This window comes from Sturnus vulgaris, chromosome 5, assembly GCF_052056855.1.
Source record: "Sturnus vulgaris isolate bStuVul1 chromosome 5, bStuVul1.hap1, whole genome shotgun sequence".
Lineage (NCBI taxonomy): Eukaryota > Metazoa > Chordata > Aves > Passeriformes > Sturnidae > Sturnus > Sturnus vulgaris.
The window spans coordinates 70,693,005-70,718,430 of record NC_142247.1 but is presented as its reverse complement, the minus strand read 5'-3'; the positions used below and the strand labels follow the sequence as shown (position 1 = coordinate 70,718,430).

The 25,426-nt window shown below is 45.3% G+C and overlaps 2 protein-coding genes across 2 annotated transcripts in view; one reads left to right on the top strand and one right to left on the bottom strand.

Annotated features, from left to right (window-relative positions):
• The window catches only part of LOC106858218 (store-operated calcium entry regulator STIMATE-like), a 29,773-nt gene extending 25,238 nt beyond the window's left edge, over window positions 1-4,535 (top strand). Inside the window, exon 8 of the mRNA XM_014884759.2 lies at window positions 3,895-4,535. Within this exon, the coding sequence (XP_014740245.1) occupies window positions 3,895-4,008 (114 nt within the window). The 3' untranslated portion in view covers window positions 4,009-4,535. The remainder of the gene's footprint in view (window positions 1-3,894) is intronic.
• A 2,165-nt stretch (window positions 4,536-6,700) lies between these two features.
• The window catches only part of ITIH5 (inter-alpha-trypsin inhibitor heavy chain 5), a 43,959-nt gene continuing 25,233 nt past the window's right edge, over window positions 6,701-25,426 (bottom strand). Inside the window, exons 8-14 of the mRNA XM_014884758.2 lie at window positions 19,626-19,797; window positions 16,820-17,129; window positions 13,664-14,217; window positions 13,243-13,293; window positions 12,101-12,217; window positions 10,417-10,794; window positions 6,701-9,389 (exon numbers count right to left, since the gene is read on the bottom strand). Coding sequence (XP_014740244.2) covers window positions 9,091-9,389; window positions 10,417-10,794; window positions 12,101-12,217; window positions 13,243-13,293; window positions 13,664-14,217; window positions 16,820-17,129; window positions 19,626-19,797 — 1,881 coding nt within the window. The 3' untranslated portion in view covers window positions 6,701-9,090. The remainder of the gene's footprint in view (window positions 9,390-10,416; window positions 10,795-12,100; window positions 12,218-13,242; window positions 13,294-13,663; window positions 14,218-16,819; window positions 17,130-19,625; window positions 19,798-25,426) is intronic.

Below are 25,426 nucleotides of genomic sequence, written 5' to 3'. Positions count from 1 at the left end.
GAACTAAAGATGATGTTGACTGGCTGAGCCCTACAGCTGGATTGAATGGAATTTAGGCTCAAAAGCAGAAAATGAGCATTTGCTGGGCTTGTTGCTGCTAATAAGCTGTTCGGGTGGGGGAATTTCTTGTTTCCCTGCTGCCCAGTGGAGGAGGAAGGGGGGCTGAGGGGTGTAGGGCAGAGCTAATGTGTCCCACAGGTTTATCAGGGTCCATCAAAGCTGTCTCACTGCAGGCGCCACCAGCTCCCCATCTCACTGCCAACTTGAATTTCAACCCTCTGCCTATCTCACCAGTGGAGTGTCATTATTTTCACATGAACCAGCAGTTTGTGTTTGGAAAAGGAGGGGGAGAGATAGGAAGGAGAATGGCAAGAATGGGCTGGAGTTAACCTGTTAAAAGCCCACACCTTGTGCTTTCTCTGGGGGCAGCAGGAAACCTCAGCTCTGTCCTTGGCTTGGTAGAGCAGCTGGGCAGGAGGAAGAAACCCAACAACAGCAATCCTGCTTCTGGTGTCACTTACTGACTCTGTGGCTGCAGCCAAGGAAGTGGCAGCCTCTTGTGGGCTTTAAAGCTCCTTTGGTGAATCAGAGGATGAGCTCTTGCTGCTTCTTTTACACGGAATCCCTGAAACTCCCTCTTATGGTTGGAAGAATTTCACCCTTCTTTCCTTCCGTGTCACTCTTAAGCTTTGTGTTCTTTCAGTCTCCTGTCCTGCGTGTAAATGTTCTTGGAATAATTTTTTTCCCCCCTCTTTTGGGATAGAAAAAGACCTCTTGAATGCCAGTCTGCATCCAGTGCTGTTCAGCCTGGGGAAATTAATTCATCTGCAAGGCCCTTATTTTTGCTTTGTATGTGTCCTGCCCTTGACCCGAGGCTCTTTTCCCTTGCCCTTGTAACTCTCAATGAACTTTAGATCTTATCAGTGATTTCTTTGTTTCCTCCACTCAGGAAAACAAGTCAGTTTTAATAATGTTTTATTTGATCTTTTTTCAGTTGTTGTTTTTTTTCCCCAGGGAGGTGGATGAGTTTCTGTTCCTTTCCTGAAGGCTTACATTTTTAGAGACAATTTTTAAAGCAAAAGTCCAGTAACAGTGGTACTTGTGAGAAAAACTAAGGTGAAATTAGAGGCTACTCTGAGGCTGGAAGGAAGGTTAATATATTGCATGAGGGCCTGCATTTGGTCAGGATGGAGCACCTGCCCTAATTCCCTTCATAAGGAACTCTGTATTTTGACATTCATTAGATGAAGATGCTGATAGACACTAATACAGTGCTGCTTACTTGTAAGTGTTAAAACATCTAAAGTCCAAGAGCAAATTGGATTTGCCTGTTGCTTAGCCGAGAAACAATTTTATTTTTTATTTTTTTTAAATTTTAATTAGCTCAAGCTCGTGGCGAGCTCAGGTGCCAGGTCCTTACAGGGAAGATAAATGCAGGTGGGCATTGAGGTGCCACTGGAAGGAAACTGTCCCACCTCACAGTCCTCATGCTGTGGAATGTGTGAGGTGTTTGAGGACTGCTGAGTGAGACAGCAGCACATTGTCCTAGGGCTGGGAAACCATGTCCCACTCCCAGCTGTGCCACCAGCCTGCTGTGATCCTGACCCTGATCTGCAGGAAAAGAGCCTTGTCCAAGTTGTTCTGAAAACTCCCAGATTAGAGCTGGGCTTGAAAATGCTTTCTGAGGGTGTGTCCTGTGACTGTCATGGCAATGAGGTGCTCTCATGGCTCTGCTTCCTGGGGAATTATGGAAAGGTTACTGGGGACTGTTGGCTCGTGTAGTTCCTACAGGTGTGTGGTGGGCAGGTAGCAGCCTGGATGGCTCTGGATGCACAGCACTGTGTCACCATCCCTGCTTGGCTGCAAGGGGCTTTGAGTTTTCTGCTGAAACCCACCCAAATCACCAGTTTAACTGGCCCCACAACCAGTCTGTGGCAGCCTGTCAGAGTTCAGTGAGTTCACAGTGCTTCCTGTGAGTAATTACCCACACGTTCCTACAGGTTCAACAGCATCACAATATCAATGGCATAAACAGAGGAAATCTTCACGTGAGAGAGATGGAAACTTTCCAATGTGTGTCCTAAACCAAAAAAGAAAAATTCCTTCAGACCAGTGAGGGGGACAAGAGAGCTTAATCTGGTTTGCTGCTGTCCTTTGGGTGTCTGACTGTGAAGAGAACAACAGTGCATGGAGGGGCTGGGGGGTGTGTGAGGGTGGGGAGCAGGAAATCTTCCCCTGCGGCTCTTCTGCTCCTTTGAAGTCCCTGACTCACTGGAGTTGTGTTTTTCCTGTTTAGTGGTTTTGTTGCTGTGGTGACTGGCCCTGTGGTGCTGCCTGAGTGCTAACTAGTGGAGGGCACTGTGAATTCATAACTGTGCATGGAGATGGAGATAGGAGTAATTCCCCCTGCTCCTGGTTTTGCCCAAGGGATCCTGGGCTCTGGGAATGTTGGGAGTGTTCTGTGTGTGAGCACTGGGCTGAAAGTCCATGAACCATCCTTTGACTTAGGGCTTTGAGCTGGAAGGCTGAGTCAGGCACAGGGAGACTTCACAGTGATAGTGCAACTTCTCTTGCCCAAATGTGAATGTTGGAGGAGATGGGGGTAGGATAGAGTCCTGATCTGGAGCACATCTCTGATGAGAAGCTGAGGGAATGGGGATGCAGGAGAAAAGGAGGTCGGGGTGACCTTATTCCTCTCTACAACTCCTTGGAAGGAGGTTGTAGCCAGGTGGAGATCAGTCTCTTCTCCCAGGTAACAATAGGTAAGAATAGGTAAGAATAGGTAAGAATAGGACAAGAGGCAACAGCCCCATATTGCACAAGAGGTTTAAATTGGATATTAAGGAAAATTTCTTTACTGGAAGGGTGTTCAGGCACTGGCACAGGCTGTCCAGAGAAATGGTGGGATCACCATCCCTAGAAGTGTTCAAAAAACATGTAGATGTGGTGCTCAGGGACATTTAGGTTTAGTGGTGAACCTGGCAGTGCTGAGTTAATTGTTGGACTCAGCCTAGGGGTCTTTTCCAACCTTGAGGATTCAATAATTCTAATCTGTCCAGCCATGAATATTATCCATGCACACTGCTGCATGGCTGGCATTGAGTTTCAGCCCTTCTGCAGTCAGTGCAGCCATGTCCTGAATAAAATCCAGCCTTTTTCCTTTTCCAGAGGATGTGGCTGGACAATGCCCACATGTGACTCTGTCTGTACCTTGCAAATGCTCCGGGCTGATGACAGCCAGTTTAGAGCAGCCCATGGTATCCTCAGGTGTGGAGTTAACTACTGGGGGTGTAGGGGTTCCTTGGGGGAAAAGGGCAGCCCTTGAGTCCTGCTGCAAAAAAAAAAAAAAAAGTGCTTTTTAACCTCAAACACGAGTGAGAGATATCGGTTCTCTGCTTTGGCTCCCACAATTTGGACTGAGCCAGGAGCTGCTGTGCCAGGCAGAAATGAGGTGCTGCCAGGCTAGGACACCACTCCTGAGCTGGCCATGGCTGAGGCTGAGCCTGTAGCTCTGCTTGCCCTTCTGGCTGAGCTGTGGAGGTGACAAGTGGCTGGGGGCCTGGGAAAAGGGCTACATGTGGTACAGCTGTTCACAAAGTATGTGGCCTCGTTTATGTCCATCTCCACTGAGGCTCCATGTGTGAGTCCTGTCCCAGGGGGAACAGAGCCTTCAACTGCCCTCTGCTCTCAAGGAAGGGGGCTGGGACACCAGATGGTCATGGTGCCTGTGCCCAAATCTGTTTGACTGTTGTTGGAGGAATGGTCTAGATGGCCTTGAGGCCTTACTCATCTGCCAGAGAGGATCGGATCTGGCAGCAGACCCCTCTAGGAATGCAGTACTGAGAAGATCTGGGACCTCTGACTCCATCAGCATCTGTCTGTTCTCCTTTCTAGGTACTGCTCTCTCCAGACATGGATTTTGATCAGTCTGAAAGCGACCAGGATGTTTCAGGACTCCGGGGAACCAGCCAGAAGATGAAGCAGCCCAGCTACCAAGTGGTCATCTGACAACAGAGGGACAAGGGAGGTGGAGGAAGGAGCAGCACTGTGATCCTTGAGCTGCCAGGGAAGGGCAGGGAGGGGAATACTGGGTGACCCTTGTGGATCTACAGAGATCCTTTTGCCTGCCACATCTTAGATCTGTCCTGCAGTTGTCTTGTGGATGTATCTGTGCATCCTGTACAGGCTTGAGCAGTATCTGCTTTACCTGTCTGCCCCACACGCAGGCACGTTGAGGTTGGGAATACAGGGATGTATTTTCCCTGGCTGGGCAACTGGGTGTGAGGTTTTTTTTCTTCTGTCAGGGCTAGAGACTGAAATGAATAGACTGTCTGGTTTTTTTAATAGAAAAGAAAAAAAAAAGCTCTATTCTGTACTACCTGAACTGTGACACTTTTATATGCACAATGCTCAAAAGAATTGGTTTGCAATATGTATTTAAATGTCTCGAATTGGGAAGTTTGTCCCAGTGGATCTGGTTCTTTTTACTGTTTTATAAGGAATCCAATAAATATTTGACCTAAAATTGCTTCCTAGATTAAATGCCTTCATGTGCTTAATGTTCTGCACAACCCTAATGCTATGAAAGGGAGGAAGGAGAGCTGTTGAAATCCTTCCTGACCAGGGAAGATTGTGCTTCTACAGCAGGGCTGTTCTGGTAAGCCTAAAGATGAAGAGTTTGAGCCACAGAGCTTGGTTTCTGTGGTTGAGGTGTAGGAGCTGCTTCAGTGCAAAGCCCTGATGCTGCAGCATCAGCCTGTGCTGGGCTCCAGAACAGAGTCAGAGATGGATCCCAGTCACCACCTTACAAGGGAGTGTTTACTGGAAGCTGACACCTCGCCTTTTACTTAGTTTAAAATAAACAACTGAAATATCTGCAGGATTTGATTCAAGCTATATCTGGATGCCTCATTAGCAAGCCCTGTTTTGGGGTAGTACTGCTGTTGGAAAAGACCTTGGGTCACCCCAGGACTGGCACTTTTTGCTCCAAGTGTGAAGTGCAGGGCTTTGCCCTGTTTGTTTTCCTCTTAGCAAACTGTATTTGTCTATAAACACAAAAATGCAAAACACTTTGCAGCTGTCCTGGGGACACAGTGAGCACAGAGCAGCTGCACCACCCCACTCCCAGGCTGGATGCAGAGACACAGCTGTGGAGAGACCCATCCGGAATCCAAATGGGGGGATAGTGCTTGGAGCAGGGATCCAGGATCCACTGGGCTGGTATCCCTAGTGGAGCCATAGCCAGGCTCTGCTTCTTGCAAGACAACTCCCCTTAAGTGATGGATGGGAATGATCTTTTATTTTTGGCCTTTTCCCTTCTATTTTTCCCAAGGAAACAGCCCTTATTAAGGAGTAAAAATTAAAGGATTTGTAGTTTCTAACTTGGATGGATTTAGATGTAAAGGCTAAGCTTGGAGCATGTGAAGATATTTGGTGAGGGGTTTTTTGGGGTTTGGTTTGTTGTTTTTCTCCTGACTTCAAAGTAGTTTGAAGCCTTAGATGCAAATCAAAGTCTCAGATGCCCCTCAGTGAACTAGACACGCTTGGCTACACTTGCAGCTGTGCAGCTTTAAACTGTTTTTCTGGAAATTAAGTCCTTTTTTGTTTTTCTTCCTTAATTAAGGGTCAAAATCCTACTTCTGCTGGCACATCAAAAGGCTTTTGGAACACATGGCACACAGTGCTCTGAATAGATTATTTATATTGCTCAGTGCAGTTGGTTTCACAACACAACTTCTGCTTGTCTGGGGAGTTCTGCACTGGTAAGGGCTGGAGTAAGTCCTGTGCTGTGCAAGGTTTTGACTGGAAATAGATTAAAACAGCTTCCCTATTAGAAACTTGCTCCCTGTTTTGAGGAATACTGGTATTTTGGAGTTATGTTTTTGCTATGGGGCTGCACAGTGCAATCCTGCAGTGGGTGAAGAGTGCAAATTTGACCAAAGCAATGTCTTTGTCCTAAACTGGACTGTGAGTGACATGATCTTCATTTTAGACCTTAGTTGAGGCTGTCTGGGAAGGTTCACAATCAGCAACAGCAGGACAAGTAAGATGTGGGGGAAGGTTGTCCCTCTCAATCCTTGTGTAACCAGTGCTGTTTCAGCAGCCCTGTTCCCTTTCCATCTCTGCAATGGTGCTGTGCAATTGTTTCCATTGCACTCCAGAGTGATTGCTCAGCCCCATGCCTGAGCTGTCTGAGCAATGTGCAATCACTAGACACAGCCCTGTGAATCCAAGTGCTCTGTGACACTCTTGGAGATGAGAACAAATTCATCTTCACTGCAATAACTGCATAGAGGTCTGGGAGCTCTCTGGGATAGCATGAAGGGCTGTGAGGACCAAGCCTGAACATATTCCCCCTTGTAAGAGAGGGAAGTGTTGTGATGCCCACTTCAGAGCTGAGAAGAATTGAAATTTACAGTCCATGACCTGCCTTTGCTCTTGAGGCAGCAGGAGCACAAACTTTTCCCATGTCCTATTCTACTGTATTTAAAGTCTGTGGTTAAACTCTCATTTCAATGTGGGAGTAGAATCCTAGGGTCTGTTCTTGCCTCCTACCAAGTGTATAGAGACTAAAGAACATCAGTGACCTTTAATTTTCCACTGAAATTTCTTTGGTTCCCAGCTTATTGTTAACTCTTGAGTGGTTCTTTCAGTCATCTGGTAACGTGAGCCTGTCCAGCAGCATAAAACACACACAGCCTTAGCTTGAAAACTTGTTTTATCTTTGCCAAATGAAAGCTTCACTGCAGTGTTCACTGTAAAACATTTATTGTGAAATGGATAACTGGAGCCTTAAGGAGACCTTGAGTATATTGCTCCAGGTGCTTCATATTGCTGAGAAGTTGGACTTGATCATTGTTATCTTCAGGCCCTGAAAGAAATGTGTTTCCTTGGCTAGAGGAGGAGAAAGAGGAGCAATGATAACACCCGAATTATTAGCAGTAGCTGTGTGTTTATATATATTATATACATATCTATGTACAGAGAAGATGAGGGGAGAGCCTAAGCAATACTCCCCTTAGCAATACACGTGGGCAGCACAGTGTGGGAGGAGAGGGAAGGTTTCAGTAAGGACAGCAAACACCTGCCAAACCCTGGGGTGTCTAGAAATCCACTGCCACTTTCCTGTTCATTCTGTGCTCATGAAAGGGGAGGTGGTTTGGATGTGGGCTCTGGGTGATCTTCCTGGGCAGAGAAATCAACTTCATAGCTGTTCTTCCTCATCTCTTTCTGGCCCACAAGCAAACTGTAGAGCATTAAACCTCTGTTATTATTCCACACTCAGGACTGTGCTGAAGGTCTTGCCTTCAGCTCTCCCTCGCAGAGGAGCTATTTCTCAAGACAGCAGGGCCCAAAGCAGTAGTTTCTTCTTTATGTTCTGTTCCAAAGTACGAGCCTTGGCATGAGTTTTGTGCTAACTGAGCTCTCTAAGGATCTTCCAGAGTGCAGTTAAATCATGCTGGTTGCTTTTGGCCGTTTCCCTCTTCCAGACAGCACATGGTGTGAGTAAAGAAACTGTGCTTGGCACCTGCTCTGCTGCCACGGTGCTTGCAGCACTAACAAGCTGATCAAGCAACTGGAAAATCACCACCCCACCCCCAGCAGCTGGAGCTCCTACAGCAACAATATGATTTAATTGTTAAATATGAAAAAAATCAGTCAAGATTGAACCTATTTCTGTAGGTCTCTGGCAACTGTTTTCTCCTAACACATGGATATCATTTAGTTCCTGGAGATGCTTCCACACCCAGCCTCCCTCCTTTTCAATTCTGGAAAGGCAGAGTATTTATGAGCTCAGTTTGGCCTTGCCATGTAAATGTCTTTGTGGTTGTCAAGTCCCCTTTGGACAAGTTCTCTGCTAAAACTCCCTTGTGGCTGGCCTATAGCATTGCTCAGTGATGCCTCACTTTAAAATGCACCACAGCCTTGCAGTTTTGGGTTTGGAGCACCACCTGCAGTGGGGGTGGCTGGCAGACCCTTCTGTAACCTCCTGCTGCCAAATTCCTGCTGCGCACGAATTCCTGCAGTGTAAGGAAGGAGAAGAAGCCAGGGGAAATTGGGATGAAAATTTTTTGACAATTTGGAATAAATAAAGACTTCCTCCCTGATTACAAAAGCAGCTACAAACGTCTAGTTGATATTCAAGAGGCTGCTTTGTAGGCTCACAAGCTGTCGTGGGTTCTGGTTTGTTGTCCCTTAGGAAATTTTAATCTTTGCTGAGCAGAAGGGGTGTGATGCTCAAGGACATGGCAGGTCTGTTGGAAGCTCACCATGGAACTTTCTTTCTTTCTGAAGGAATCAAGACTCAAGAAATCACTAACCCTGCAATGTTATTTGAATTGAATTGTTGAATTAACTGCTCCATAGAATGGGAGCCTGCACCACTCCTATTGCTGCTGAGGACCAGAGGTGCTTTTTAAGCACACAGCCTGTGCACCAGGACAGCAATAAACCCTATCAAGATATTCACCAGTGTTTTAAGCGTTTGTAGTGATTCAGGGAAAATAATGTTTTGTGGCAAATCCAGACATCATCCCACTAACCAGGAAAGCAATACCCTCCTGTGGCCTGTTGATTTAAGGTTTTGATTTTGCTTAATGCTGACAGGTCACTGCAGATCAATATCCACCCACCTCTCCTCTTTCTGTCTCTCCTTTCCCCATGGACCAAGGTTGGAGCACATGCTCCAAATCCCTTCTTTGCAAAGCCTATCATCTCAACAGGCACTGTGCTGTATGATCTGCCTTTTGTGGGGTGACTCACCAGCCCCAGGGGGTATTGCACAGATCCCTGCAAGGGTTTATTTTAAGGCCAGCAGCCTCTGCACTGTTCACTGGCTTATTTCTCCCTCCCTTCCTCCTGGGAAAGCATCAATCATGCCTTTAACCACGTCCTTTCCCCCAGCCTTCTTTTTCTTCAGGAATTTGATGAACGTTCATTTAGCATGGAAGAGAGACAGCTGATTTCCAAGGACAAAATCCTTGGTTTCTTTGGCACCAAGAAGTAAGGAAATATTCATAAGTTGTCTAGTAAAGGCTTCAGAAGGGAGCTGCTGTCACACGTGCTGCCACAATGCATCGCTGTGACTGATTAAAGGCTGTTAATTGTCCCAAAGCTGGTCCCTGTGTCAAAAGGATGAGAAGCCAAATAGTCCTTGTAGCTCCCGTCAATCAGTTTGTCCGCGTTGTTTTTGGCAAACCAGCAGTCGACTTCCTGCTGGCCATTGTAGATCCTCCTCTGCTTCCACACGACAGGAACGAGCCTCCCCTTCACCTTCAGGGTGTTTGTGGGGTTTGCCTTCAACGCCTCCCTTTGGTTCTGCCCAGCCTCCCAACGACTTGTGTTCAGGGATTCCTCAAGAAGTTTAACTTCATGGCTCAAGAACTGACCTGCAAGGCAAGGTAAAATAAGAGTCTGTGACTGGCTGGTTTGTGCTTGTTTATAAATTGTTGTGGTTTGGTGGTTTGCCTTTTTGTTTTTTGTGGGTTTTTTTTGGTAGGATGCTACTGAAGATTCTCAGCTTATGCATCTGTAAAGGGCTTCTCTGCAAGAGCAGAATGAATCTTGTTCCTGTGATTCATTTCTAAATCCCACAAACATAGAGGTTAGTATAAAACCCTATTTTTTTTTCCATGGGTCACTAAAGAGCAAAAGAGATTTTTTAGCTGCCAGTAGTAATTTCCCTTCTGTGGGACATGGTTACTAGAGGTTAATAACCCACATAATGTCTATCAGCAAGCAAAAAGTCCTAGACCTGAAGTTTCAAGTTATCTTCCCTTGCCTTCTTGGGAGAAAGTTCTTCTAAGCCAAACCTAAGTGTGGATTTAGAGGCTTGTCCATGAGAGTGGCCTGAGTTCAAAACCCCACTCCTAAGGGATAATCTCCTGCTTCACCTGGGGGTGCCTGAGTGGCACAGAAACTATGGCAGAAGTTTTAGAGTTCTGCACCTGTACGTGACCAAAAACATCAATACATCTCATTGGCTGAAAGAACACAACCATCTGGTCCTAAACTAAGCCTACCTAAAGCCTAGTTCCTTCAAAAGGGAGGGGTGGCTCTTCTTTCATTTCACATTTGAAATAAAGGGGCCACAAAAAGTTCTTGTGGAAGATTTGGTTTCTATCTCTGTACTGGGAGCATCAAACATGTATATTCTAATAGTAACTGTATTGAACAATCATTAAAGGAGTGGAAATGTGAAAACCAGGCACAGCTGGGATAGGGAGAGATAGCTCCTACAGGAAAAGGCAGGAGAGGAGTTGCAGGTATTAGAAAGAGAGAAGTTGTTTGGCAGAGGATGTAAAATCTCACCTGGGAACTTAATCCCCACCTGCCTTGTTCCTTCCCTCCTGTCTCTGCTCAGAAATACCATTTTTGTCTGATTTACAGCTCTGAACCTGAGAACTTGTCACCTACCCAGTAGCCCGTGGGAGTCAGAGGAGAGGCCTTTACTGTTGGAGATGTAGAAGCCCAGGTGATTTCTCTGGTATGGGGCTGGCTTCTTGTAGTGGTGGATGAGGATGACAAAGCTGATGGAGTCCCGGATCGTCACGGTGATGTTGGAGTAGGCAGAGATGGACACCTCGAGGCTCCTGCTTCTCACGACAGCACTCCGGCCACAGGACAGGACAAGCCTTTCCCCATCATCCAGGATGACCCTCTTGGGGGTGATCTCCAGGTAGGACCTCTCTGGCTTATTGCTGAGGATGGTGATGGTGCTGAAGTAAGTCCGATGCTTCTTGTGGCCATTGGGTGGTGCGGGAGCTCCAATTAATTGCCCATTCACGGTTACACCTTGCAGGAAAGCAACCAGTAAGTGAAAGCTGGAACCGAGGATCACAGAATCACAGAATAGTCTGAGATGGAAGGGGCCCAGCAGGAACAGGTCTATTGTCTCAATGACACAGACCTTGTGACATGCAGGCTCGCCACCTCGTGCTCAATTATTTCACTTACCAGTATTCAAACAAGGATAATCAGTGTGTTATAAAATTATGACCTCATACAGAGCACATAAATTTACCCAAGCTCAGAAATACTGGCCTTCTCTGCAGGCAGGTGCCCCCAGCCCCATTAATCCTAACACAGTGTACAAATGCCACAAAAAGAACCACTTTTGAGTATTCTATGGTGCTGATCTCATTGAGTCAATTAAAGCCTAAATATCCACAGTAAGATTACCAGTAATTTTAATAATTTTTGTGACCTATTGTCCACAAGACAGTGACTCACTTCCCACAAGCCTCTGAACACCCACTGAAGAGTGACAATTAAGGAGGAGGCTTGTTGCTAACCCAAGCTAAACCCAAGCCATTAACACTGAGATGAAATTATTCCTGATGGGATCTCTAATTTCTGTATTCAAAAAACTCAAGGTTCTAGTGCTACAGAGTCTGTTTTCCTCAAGCTCATTCTGCATTTGAGCCACAAAACCATTCAAGCAGCAGCACAGTTAGTCTATGAAAGAAGTTGAAGGGAAACATTGCTTGGAGCTGTATCTTACTAAGGCAGACATGAACACAGAAATATGGGAGCTAGACCACTGCCACACAGAACAGAATCCTTACAACTTCATTGTGGGATTTTGTAAAACAAGCCTGTGAATTGTCTCTGGTTTTGTCACCCCTTTCTCCCTCTGTTGCCCTGAGCAGGACATAATCTGCTTATTAGCTGCCCTGCTTAGAATTCCAGATGGGATCAGACCACACTTTGGGCCCCAGAGGATCAGATTGGCTGGGGTAAAGCAGATCCTGAATCATGTGGGTTTTCTCAAGACTGTCATGACTCTCTAGCCAGTTTGGTGGTTTCTTTATTAAAAGAGCTGTGGTGCTTGGTGAGCCTGTTTGGGTACTTTGCTCTGTCCTAAACCAAACGGTACTGTAAGTAAAGAGGGACATTCCCACAGCAGAGCAATTTTGATGAGTCCAAACCTTTTATTTGCAAGCTGTGACTTTGTAACTGGGTGAAGCTGAACCACAGAAGGAACTTCTAATTTCCTATCACTTTTTTTGCCTGTGAGGCAGCTTGGTGCTTGGCCTGCTGCAGGGCTGGCCTTACACTTTTGATTTTCCTCCACAAGAAACTTGACTTGGCTGCTCACCAGATTCCTTGTGATCAGAGACCAGCCGGAGAATGTCCCCTGGTTCTCCATCAATATTGAAGCAGACTGAGAACTTGCTGGAGGGAAAATCAATGACAAAGTGAGGGTCCCCATCCGCTGAGAAGACATGGAAAAAGAGATAAATGAGAGAGGCTCACACAAAACCAGTGTCCAAGATTGCAACAAAACTGCTGCTTAAAGTGTGTTTGTCCCTGGTGTTTTTTAAGTCCTCCTGGTTTGTTGTTTTTAAAGGGTCAGATGGAGTTTGCCAGGAAATGCCAAGTTTTGATTTGTTTTTTGCAGGGATTGTTTTGTTTTTCTCACAGAAGAGGTTGGGTTTTCAATGACAACTCAAAATCCAAAACAGGAGATTTTCTTCCCAGAATGTAATTCCGGTGATTTATGAGAATTGTCATGTAGGTGTTTTGAACTCCTCTTTTCCATTCTTTCTTGGCAAGCTACATCCCCCACAGCACACAGAAATTCTTTCTGACCAAGGGCTGCTGCATGGGCCCACCTCACACTGACCCCTCCTGGCCCTCAGTATCAGCCTGGAGCAGTCAACAGCAGCTGTTGATCCCATAATCTTAATTTTTCAACAATCCTTGACCTATCATTGACTATCAGCCAGCTTCTATTAATAAGACAAGTCAAAAGGTAAAATTGACTCTATCAAGAGAAACTCAAGTCAGAATTCTCAATCTGGACTTATTCTTCAGTGTTTAATGTATGAAAAGTTAAGTAAAGGTGCAGGACCAACAGGAAAATTGTAAAATACTATTGAATTTTCTCTATTTTCCATCTTCAGCAACTTATTTTGTATTTCAGCATTATTATTTATAAAAGGTTTTTTAACTATTTCTAGTAAAGAGAGGATGTATTTCTGTTCTCCCCTAACCTGCAGAAGTCTCAAATATGAGGATCAAGTGTTATAGATCATTTGTCTTGCTCACACTCCTTCTCATTACTGATGCTCTCTGTATTTTGGTTTTGTTTTCATTTTCCTCCCTGCTCTGTAGGTCTGACAAACGGAATTTTGTCTGCTCAGTTGGATGGTTAGACCACAGTGATATGCATCTGAGGTTTCCATAAATCAACCACTGTTATTTTGCTTTATTGAAGGCATGAAAACAGGCACAGACCTGAAGTTTTGGAGATTTTAATTCGTTGTTTATCTTGCCCTCTGCGTATACCTAGAAGTGGAGAAGGAAGGCTGTTACAATTACTTACTGAGCAGGAGAAAGAGACGTTTTATAATAATGTTCCCCAAATATTCAGAGAGACAATGGGATATATTCCTGCAGCCACTCTACGTTTCATGTAGAACACCAGTTTTTCTCCAGTAGTTTCTACAGAGCAGTAAGTGCTTCAAGGAGGTGAGTGAGGAGTCTAAAAGGTTTGCTAAAGGTAGTAAACTCAAGCCCACAATTAGCAAAATTGGTATGAAAATTTCAGCTTTACCCCTCAGTTCACTGTCGAGACCACCCCTGTGCCAAAGCTGGCCATGAGACATTGCCCATGCAAGAAGATTTTTACCAGAACAAGATTATTCTTCTCTCATACCTGGTGGGGCCCTGTGCCCCTGCAGGCTCTGCACCTTCTCCCCAATTCCATCAGTAGAAGGGCTGATAAACTCCTCCTGAGGTGGCTCTGAGTGGAGTCCAGCCTCTTTCATCTTCAGAACAGTGAAGGGGGTAACAAAATTGTAAGCCAGGGCCATCGACTTGGCTTTTTCCATCAAACTCTCCTTTTCCTGACTGTCATCACTCTTCAGCCGAGAGTTGAGCAATTCCTTGATGGTGAGGTAACTCCACGCCCTCTCGATGTAATTATTGTCACCTCTGCCATCCTCCAGGCCAGGGACACCTCTGATGTCATTTCTGCTCAGCAGGTCAACAGCCACATCTGTTTTGAGGAGGATGTACTTCTTGGAGTTGCTGGCAGTCACCTCCACGTGGAGTTTATCCGAGGTGCGGTTGATGAGTTTGCCTGCTATGATAATTTCGGAGCCATTGAAGTAGTTGGGGAAGAAGTTCTGGGTGACCTGCTCCACATCATCCTCAGGGTAATCAACACGGATGTCAGACAGAAGGGGTGTCCCTATTTCATCATAGAACCTTAAAGCAAGACACGTTTTTCATCTTTAGCACTGTGTGAACCCACTCTTGCACTTGCACACCGACAAAGACACAGTCAGGTTATCTAAAATGGCTCCTAAGTCATTCAGCTTGAGCCATCAGGAACCAAATTTAACTACCACATCCACTCTAACTTGGCCATGAAAAACAGGGTGGGGGGGTGTCTCTGCCCTTAGGGCTTTTCAAAACCTGAGTGGACAAAGCCCTGAGAAACCTCACCTAAATTTGAAGTTAGCTCTTCTCAGAGCAGGAGGTTGAATTACAGGATCTCTGGAGGTCCCTGTCAACCAACATTATTCTCTGCCTCGTTTTAGTCTTCACTGTTCCTTAGGTATCTAAACAGTCACTTAAGTATAATCAGAACCATCCCAGCATGGCCTGGAAGTCACCTCCCCTCCAGTGTGGTTCCAGGCCTCTGCTGGGAGATATTTGTGACCACTTAAAAGTAAATTACTGGCTTCCCAAGATTCACAGAAAGCACCTCAATTATTAAAAAATGTACTTAGATGAGATGCTGTTACCCACAGATTTCTAGTGGTGTTACACATGGTATCCCAGAGCCAGAAACTATAAGGCCAAAATGTTAGGTCCACCAAAGCTGAAGAGATTCCAAACCAAAGTTTCTGAATCTCTGATAAACCCCTAGATTGGGACAGGCAGGAATACAGTTTTCTTAGGGCCAACAGAGAAAGAAAATCAAGAAGGAATCTCACCATGCCTCCCCATAAATGAGGATGTTTCCAAGGAATGGAGAAATTCTAGCTGCTATATGCAGGCACCCTGGCACAAGAGAACTCACTTCCTCGTGGCTGATTTTCTGTTGGAGCAAGACATGGCTTTCATGGAAACAGGGAGGGTAACCCTTTAATGCCTTGTTAACGTGACCATCCACACTTGTGAGAACACCTCACCCTAGACAGCCCAGAAAACTTTCACAAGGCTCAAAGCCCAAGTTTACAATACTGTGTTTTCCCTACAGCAATGTGTTTTTGAAGGTTCCTCCCAAGCTGCTCCAAGAATGCCATATTTCCCATTCAAATGCCAAACTGCTCATCTCTTGGCAAATCATTCGAGTTTAATTTGGTAAATAAACAAAGAATTGGCCTCAGCCCTTTTTTAGCTCAAGCTGCATTTATTTGACACATCTGGTTAAACAGACTGTCTGGAAGCTAAAGTCACACTTTCTGCTTTATTCTCTCTCCAAGGGAACCCAAAGCCTGAATTGGTTGACTTTCTTTTAAAGTCTGTCTGAGTGCTCCTAGTCTTTCATGCAGATACCTCACCAGATTTAAAAGGATGACTAAATTAAACTTCAGAACTCTCAGTAAATTAATTTCTGAGTTGTAATAAATGGTAGAGATACACAACCTGTCTTAGAGTACAATTCAAGGAAATATCTGTATAAAAATACAACCCGCTGAGCATTAAAAAAAAATTACACTGGCACCCATTTAGGTTTTCCCTCCAACTGAGGTTTGAATTGGCCTCCAGCAGTGATTGTGCTTTTCTGTATAAATTTGGCACCAGATGCCAAATGGGTTTGCCATGACTGAGCTCGATAAACAGTGAGCTGTTCAACAGAGAGAGGCGTTTGAACAAGTACTTGCACCACTGGGCTCCTGCAGCCCAATCCATCAGAACATCCTCTGCTTGCCAGGGAATGCCACTTGCTATCCAAAATGCATGTCCTGAGGAGGAAATGACGTGGGTGGAGTGACAGATGGATCTACAGAATTTAGTTCAGAAGGAATTCTTGTCTGTGCATAACTGCCACCGAAGGCAAAGCCCTGGTGGCAAGTGCTTGGATTTATTGCTCCAGAGGAGTCTGGCACGAGCCAGGAGAGAGGCCAGTACTCAATAACTGGCTCTTTTTGGTTTCTGTGGTCAAAGCACTAACATTTTGTGGGTGAAAGCCCAACATTTTTATTTGGAAACACTGACACATTGCCAAACATTGTGGTCACATATCTTTCTGTGGTTCCTTAGCAGGGTCTCCCCTTGGACTACAGCTCCCTTATCACAGAAGAGGAACATAATCTCTGGTCCTACTGAAGGATGAGGATTTCAGGAAACTTATGAGGACTTTGGGTCACAAAGAATGAGGAAATTACGTGCCTATATGGTTATCCTTAATGATCTTAGTGTGGTTTTCAAAGTCAAGTATTTTGGACCTTGGGCAAAAGGGTATCATTTCCAAAAAATAAATAAGTAATTTATTTGCTCCAAATAGCAATCTTCATTTCTGATCCCCTCCATGCTGTTTATGTTGTTGATTTGATGTATGAAATGCAACCTCTCCTCCCACCATCTACCCGTGAGGAGTTGGAGTGCCCCCAGCTGTCTGTGTTTACATGTCCAAAACAATGATGTGAATTGGGGAAACAAATGCCTTGTTCTGAGGGGCTGGGAAGCTCCAGTACCTCTCAGGGGGTCTGCTAAGAAAAAGAAAATTTCTGGGTAGCCATTCAGAGTATCTGATCTGAACCTCAGGGAAACTCCAATTTCTTGCCACGTCTCATCAAAGGATTTTCCATCCCAAAACACTTTCCCAGATAGCTCAAATATAAAAAGCAGAACAAACCCCTTGAGGTGGCTGGCTGCATCCTCATCCTCCTGGAAAAGCCTCGTCATGCCACAGTTCTCCAGTGCCATCCTCTCCAGCAGCTTGTGGTCCACATCGTTGCCAATGCCGATGGTGAAGAGGCAGAATTTGTCCCGGATGGCCTCCTTGGTGTTGCTGAGGATTTTGGATGACTGTGTCTCCCCGACAGTCGGCCTCCCATCCGTGAGGAAGATGATCAGGGACACGCTCCTGGCGTCAATGTCGTTCTGAGCAATGTAATCATTCAGCAGCTTCGCCCCAGTCTGCAGAGCCTCGTTAATATTAGTCCCTGGGAAGGCACCAGAATGATTAGAGATCATTTCACCTTTTAAGAGTGGGGTGAAAAATTTCCCTGAGCTCCCTTTAGTGAGGTGACAGCTTCTCTGGACATCAGGATGTCCCTTTTCTCCACATTGCTCAAGGCCTTTAATTCAGTTCAACTCTGTTATTCATCACCAGTTTGGCACAGCTCTTTGTGGTCTTATGAACTGAATTATGAATTTCAGTTTGTCATGTGAAATTGCTGTTGAATGTCTCAATGTACAACAATCAGCCTGGTGAATAGTCATACTATGTCTGGCTGGTACAAACAAACATTATTAAACCTAATTATGGGATTCTCCCAGGTGATAGCTGAACTAGGAAAAGTTCTGCTCATTTTTTTTCTGAAGGGCACATCACTTGGAGTCAAGAAAAAAGCCTTCAAATGGGAAAACAAGTGGATGGGTTCCTTTTTCACACCCCAGGGGATACAAAGTTTAAAGGGAAGAGTTTGGTTAACTGAGCAGTGTGTTAGCACAAAACAACCGACTAGTGAAGAATAGAACTGCCTGAAGTGGGGTGGGAGGGTGAAAACAAAGTAAATGAGGGAACAGATGTACATTAGAATAGGCATGAAAAGGGTCCAAGCCCACTGTGTGTCCAAAAAAAAAAAAAAAGTAAACAGGAAAATTAGTACAAGTATTCCCTTTTTCCATGTATTTCTGGTCAAAGCACAGAGGGATTGGCTGGGGGACCTTTGCAAAATCAGCACATCAGGGTTCAAAACAGCTCTTAGAAAAAAAGCAGGTGAAATGGATTAAGAGCCATACACAGCTGATTCCTGGGAGTCTGGAAAGGGAGATATAGAAGGTTATCAACAGGATGTAATAGAAAACCCATACAGCATGTACCTAGAAACTCAGTGTGCACAGCAACAGTGACTGCAGCAAGACAAGGAACAGGACAGCAGCAAAGACTTCTGAAAAGCCTTCAAAATCCTGACTCTGTCTTCTGTAAAATGGTTCTCAACCAAAAAACCAGCACATAAATATCCTAACTCTCTCAATCTCTAGGTAGATCCAAAATTTCAGAAAGAACTTTTTCCCCAAAACCAGAAGAAAAACCATGTCACGTAGCAGAGTGTGTAATTTTATACTCAGTTGTATCATAGAACTACCAAGCACTGAAAACTGCCTTTTGCCACATGTTCGGGTATTTAGCAGCAGGATTTTTCTCCTGTTTCTTTGGTGTGTAAGTACAACACAGGGGTGTAACCATACCATGTTCTCTGTCTGTGTTCATGTTCACTGGGAGATACTCAAGGAATAGCACCTTAGTAGGGAAAACAGAGTTAGCCAAAACTGAAGTACCTGTGGTGGAGAATCACTGCACCTTCCTGTTGAGCCACAGTCAAGAATTTCATTTTCCTTTTGTTCTCTGGCAGGTTTATGGGTAAACCCAGCTGGTTCTGCACAGCTCTCTTGGCACTTCAGGAGTAAAAGGCTTTGTTCTCTGAGTCTAGTCCCATTATTTAACTGGGCAGGTCCCTTCACCACTTCCTAAGCAATTCCTGCCACAACACAAACAGCACAGCCAACCATCCTGTTTGCTGTGTTTTTCCACTAGAGGGTTTCCTCTGCCAGGAGTGGTCACTGCCCAGGGTCAGCCATGGGAAGGCCCTCCCTGACCTTCAACCAGCTGTGACTACTTCCATGGGGAAGGATTTGAACAGGTCATTCTGCAGCTCTCTGGGCACAGTTGCTGGAATATGTTCGATTACAAACATCACTGTAGTTGGAGATTTTTTTAAATTACTGTCCACAGCGTCACAGGAGACCTGTGAATCAAACTAAAACTCATGTCTGCACTCTGCCACTCTTCTGGGGTTTTCTCTGCCCTCTTCCCTCCAGGCAACAAGGCAAAAAGGGCTGAGAAATTCTTAAATATCATTTTGGCTGCTCTTTGGTAGAGACAAGAATACAGTACTAGGTGAGAAACTAACTCCTGCAGAAGGCAATCCCACATCTCACAGCGTGTGCTCCATCCATGGGGTTTCCAGCCCAGACAAAATCATGAGGCTGCTTTCACAGAGCCTTTCAGAAACTACACAATACTGGCACTCTGTGTCCTTTGCCAGGGTATGTTTTCATCTGTGTCCTCAAGAAATAACCTTGGAAGCTTTCCTGTTCTGAGGGTGTCACCAGATAAACGGGAGAATGGAATCAAATTGGGTTTATATAAGTATATAGAATCACAGGCTAATTTTGATTGGAAGGAACATCTTGTCCAAACCCCCTGCAATGGGCAGGGTCTGAGGGAACCTTCCCATCATGTATGTTAATAAAGAACACATAACCCTGAGTGGAGGTCAGGGACTCCCTTGTCCCATGACCTAAATCCCAATGTCTTTTTATCCTATATATCCCATCCTATATCCTATATGCTCCAGGACCACATTCACCACTCTCTGTTCTGTTGTAGTTAATTGGATAACACAATTAATCCCACCTGTATCTGATCATACCTCCAGTAGGTGACATGTTATGGATGTACTTTTTGGCATCCCTGATGTTATTTGGAGTAACTGGCACCAGCCTGTCCTGCTGCCAGACCTTTATTCGGTTGGAAAAGCCAATGATATTGAAGTGGTCTTCAGGCCTTAGGTCCTGGAGAATTGTGAAGAGAGCTTCTTTGGTCTAGAAAGAGAAAAGAGAGCAACAGACACAGCTGTCAGTGTTTTAGTGGGCAAGAATTTAATTTTAAGATGTTTACCCATCTTTTAGATACTTCTACATTATCAGTTTGGCTGATGAAGAAAATTGGGATGTCCTTCCCTATCTCAAGGCCTGATTTCGGTGGTGCCAGGGGCTGGGCAAATATGAGATGAAAAACAACTCTTGCCCAAAAGGTCTTGTGAAGCCCATCTAGACCTAACTAAGCTTAAAAATCAGGATAAAAGCTCACAGTGACTGGGAGAACCATGTTCTGAATTAAGGAATAATGAATAATAATGACTTAATAACAAGCTCTTAGAGTTTTTCTAATGCCCTCTAGATTGGTAGTAAGCTGCAAATGGCATATATTTAAAATAGGTTACTTATAAGTTAAGAAAACCCTGTAAACATGTCAAAGGATGCAAATTCTCTGTTCATAATTAGGATACTATTTGCTACATATACACTCTAATGAAAAGCTTCAGCAATTAATAAATGTTTAGGTTAATACATTCAATTAACTAGGTACAACAAGAAGTCCTGACTAGTCATTGCAGATTCTACCTGCCAGTCAATTTTGGCCCAGGCATATTATTTGTCATCAGTATGCCAACTGTTCATCATCCTATGTAAACACAGGCAACAGAGTGAGGAAAGCTGGTCACAGGATGAGCTCTTAACAAAGGAGGTTAAGGATCCTGGGTTCTGGGAAAGCCAGACCACCAAGGAAAAGGCAAGAGGAAGACTGCAGAGGAATCCAGCTCCTCTCAGTGTGACCATCTTGGATTTAGCAGCCACTCAGCTGTGTTCACATGGAGACAGCTGAGTAAGACTCAGAGAAGTTGCCCAAAGCAGCTTCTGTCCATGCACACATACCCTATATTTGGATGCAAAACACATGGGAGGAATATGAGGCAATATCTAAGCAGATATATTGCAGACTCAGCAGATGCTCAGCCCTTTCTTGGCCACCATTAAGCCTCCCAAATTCCAAGGAAAGCTATGCAGGAAATAATATGGTAGGCTCACCAGCATTTAAAGGTTCCTCTCATTCCTGTCAGGAAAATATGTGAAGGGCTTGTCCAGAAAAAATGTAGAAGTAATCAGCAGTGCTGGAAACCACATAAGCCTAGGCTTGATGTTGCTATGTAAAGAGAGTTTGGGAAAGGCTCAAAGGACTGATGAAGCTGTGTCATCAATATCCCCCTGGATTCTGCATGGCAGATGATGATGCAATGATGCAACTGCAAACAAATCTAATCCTCACAGCTGGTGTCTTGGCTCCCAGACCACCTGAAATTAAGGGGAATATTTCCCATAGCTTCAAACATTCTGGAGCCAGGTCTGGAGACTCTCCCTGCCTGTTTCTGTCCTCTGTACAAATAATTTTCCTCTACAGGGATCTCAGGACTAATCCCTCCATTTGCTTAGCTGGAACATTCCTCCACGTCCCACCACCGTTTCACAGACAAGAATATTAAAGCAAATGCTGGTGGAAGAAATTCTTTCAAAGAGAAGGGGAGAACCCCACCAGGTTCACATCATGATGTTCACCAAACAAAACTTCACAAAGGTGAATTCCTGCCCCAAACATGGGGGCTGTTTCCAGTCTAACAGTCCACAGAAACTGGCAAAATTGGACTAAATGATCAGCTATTTGAAAAAGAAGAGAAAGTTTTACTGTCTCTCATATCCTCTTTTACAACACCCTTTGTATTGAAAAAATGCTTCTGATAATGCATGACGTCACCCCTCAGAGACACCCTCCATCAACATCCCATTTTACAGAGAGGAAAACCAGGCTGCTTTTGTAATTATGTCAAGGACAGAAAGTGAGAGGTTCCCAAAACTTGGGGTTCCCAGCCCTCAGTTCAGTCAGCCAAACCATCCCACATGTGCACAGGCAGCAGTCACACAGTAGAGAAAAGGACTCTCACATTTATTCCATGATAACAAGGTTGGCCTGAATATTTGTCCCTCAAAAAATGGATCAAAGCAAACAAAAAGTGAAAATGGAGAGGCTTCTATCCTGTGTATGAGCAGGCCTCCATGCCAAGCTCTGCTGAAGGAAATTTGGGCAGGGTGTTAAACAAGGAACAATGAGACCACAACAGCTGCCTACATACACATCCCCCCTCTACTCCCACAAAGGAGAGAAACAGAGGTTCCTAGAGGCAATGATTTGATGAAAAACTCCCCAAATCTCATTATCTATATTACAGCTCTGATTATAATTAACACTGCTTGACCTCTCCCATTACAAAACCCCTCTTTTCAGTATTTTTTTTTCCAATTCTGTGAAACTGCACTTTTCTCAGAGGGATTTATTGGGCCCAAATAAGCTCTGCTGTTTCTGAGAAAAAGGCAAGAGGAGAAATAATCTTGCTTTGGCCTACTTGCAGAGAGGCTGCATCACCCTTCCCTTGTGCTCACAAATTCCTTTTGACATTCTTGCCTGTGTTCAGCCAAAAGAAAAGGAAAGGAAAACGTAAAACAACACAGAGCAGAAGTAGCTTGGTGTACACAGCATCCAAGCTAGAATTTCAGAGAGGATCAGGAGGGAACTGTAACAAGACATTCCCAGGAAACCCAGCATTTCCCCACACCCTCATACAGGGGCCAAATGTGGGGCTGGGACTATCTCTCTCTCTCCCCTTCTTTCATTTCCTCTTAGCTTATTGTCTCATTTTTGTCACTCCATGGAGTTTGAGTCAATTTTTCCCAGGAAAAAACTTCTGCCATATTTTAATGGATATGCACTGACAGCATATGGATTCTGGCATCTGTATCCTGTGCTTGCCTCTGCAACTTAAATTAAAACCCTTTGAATTTATGTAACATGCACACAAACATATGTACAAGTGTGCGTGTGTGCACATGGTTTTGCTCCAAAGCAAACAGAGTGAGGGAGGCCATATGGTTCATTCTGCAGCTTTTATTCCATCCAGAGTGAAAATAAAGGGTGGGATTCAGCTTTCCCAACTCAGTCATCAGAAAGCTGGGCATCACATCTAATCCTGCTCGAGGCAGGGGAAGCCACCTCCGGGGAATAATCCATCCCATCTGTTTTGGACAGGTTTTAGGATGGGCTGAGTCACTGTCTGGAAGTGGCTGTCTCAGGCATTGCCTTCAAGCAGAGAAGGTGGGACTCACCTCAAGAACCAATCCTGTCCTGTCCTGAGCATTCTGATTCTTGCTGGAGCCAAAAGGAGCTGAACTGTCTCTCCACCTCTCCCAGAGTGCTCTGAATCTCCTGTCTCTTCCTATTTCCATCTCTCTTCCCAGCTCATCAGGACTCCCAGGCAAGTCTTAAAGACCTCATGGGGTAGCAACAACACACTTTGCTCCCTACCAGCATTCCTCACCCACTAATGGTTTATAGAGAGATGTGACTTCCCTCAGAATGCTGGATATGATTCAGGACCTGGCAGGCAAAAACAGCTTTTAATAAGGAGAAAATCTTGGTAAAAGTGCACTGCTTGAAATCCTGAAGGGCTGGGCACCAGCTGCACGTGGTCATAGCCCAGCTCTCTCCTCCTGTCTCCACCAGACCCCAGGCAAGGCTTTGCAAAGCTCTTCTGGCTGCAGCTTCTGCTGGACTACAGCAGCAAGTTTCTGCTTCTGCTCCCCTGTAAGGCTACAGCTGAAATTTCTCCTGGCTCCAAGGAGCCAAGGGCTGTGGCTGCCATGGGATTCCCCAGCTGCTCTGCTGCCAATGGGGTCCTTGCAGTTCCACTCCCACCTGGCCCCAGTGAGTCATTCCACTGAAACGCCTGCCAAAGAGGCAGAAAATTAACCCTTTCTACTCTGCTGAGGGCCAGGTCGTTCCTCCACGGCTGTGCACATGATGCTGGTTGGTTTTGGAGATAAGCTGGACCCATTCACACTGAGGAAAAAGAGTTTAGGGGTCCAGTGTCTCTGTGCCAGGTGCTGAAAGGTGAAATACTTTTCCCAACATGTTTGCCTGGGTAGGTGCATTTGGAGCAAGGATTAAAGAAGAGGATGGCAGGAAGTAACAATACAGAACAGCTGAATAAAAATCCTTTTCTACCATTTGGGAATGGTTTGTACGTGTCAGAATCAAGTTTTAAATGAGGATTTAAAAGAGGATAACTTGGTGGGGGAAGATTCCTCCATTTCCCTCAAATTAGCACAGATAAAATTGAGCTGAAAGGTGGAGACTGAATTGCCACTGCATTTGAGATGAGGAATTGTGCTGGTAAGTGAGCTGCCAATACAGCTGAGACCTTAGGATTGAAACAGCCACCTCCAGGGCTACAAAATATCACCCCCAAACCTGGAGCAGTACAACCCAGGTGTACAGCTGGGGACAGGTGAGGTGACCATTGAGTGCCAGGGAGTGACCACAGTTTATGTCTGTGCTTTATAGATGATGAGTGAGGAGAGAAGCTCACACTGTCTAAATTATTGATGTGCAAACAGTGTCTGCTCAAGCCTACAAGGCCAGAGACAAGCCAGCTCCCAGCCACCACTCTGGCCTTCCTTGTCACCGCTTTGTCACCTCCACACTGACACCTGGACATGCAACACAGCTGCTGCCTGTCTGGTTCTTGCTTGCTACAAGCCCTGCATCACAGCCAAGGTGATTCAGAGCTGTACCAGCCCCAGCAATAGCAGGAAGAGCAGAACTCCCTCAGCTACACTGATTTGGCTGTGATTTGCCACCCTTGTACCCAGCCCTTGGAGTTAGTTCTGACAGGCCTCATCTTGCTTAAACGCTGGTGGAGCAAAGCATGGGAAGATACACACTCTTATGGGAAAGCTGAGAGCCTTCAGTCTTTTTTTGGGTCAAAGATCTGCCTCAGAGACATCTGGGATGATGTCAGACCATCTGGGCACCTTTTAGGAGGAATCTGAATCCTAGTGACATTTCTTTCACAGTCCCTTGTTTGTTTGGGGAGTGGGGCAAGGGTGAGGTTTGGCTACCCTGAGAGCTGTGCAGCTCACAGGGACACAATATGTGGTTGTTAGGAGCTGTGGCACTGCCAGACATTGGCCCTGCTGGGCAGCAAGGGGAGAATTCAAACACCTCATTAAAATGCACATCCCAAGCCCACGTATTCACACTTTCCATGGCCTTAGGAACACTTCTGAGTGTTTCATCCAGCCACCCTCGCAACAGCTGGGCAGCAGGACTTCATCAGCAGTGGCACAGCCTCTTCCAGCTCAGCCAACACCACTGCTTGGGCTCAGGATCAGCCAGTCTAGAGAGCACTGCTAGCAGAGGAAAGCATTCCTTTTGGAAAACAGGATCCACTGACAGGAAGAGATGCACAAGAACAGCCTGCAGAGAGCTGACTTGGGGACATCTGCACCCATGGGCTAAAAGATCCCACAGCCAGAAGACAAAATTTCAGCACCCTTTGTTCTTCCAGATCCCTTGTGAGAAACCAAATTTGACAAGAAAAGAGCTAAGGCACAAGATGTAAGTTCAGAGGGAATTAGGAAGCCATAACTCTGTCCAGTAACCTGTCTGAGAGTGCAACAGTGCAGGGAAGGGCTCAGAAATGAGATCTCCTACAGAAAAAAGGAGAAAAGTACAAGTGAATGTATTGTTTGGCAAAAGATTTCAAGGAAATACAGGGAGAAA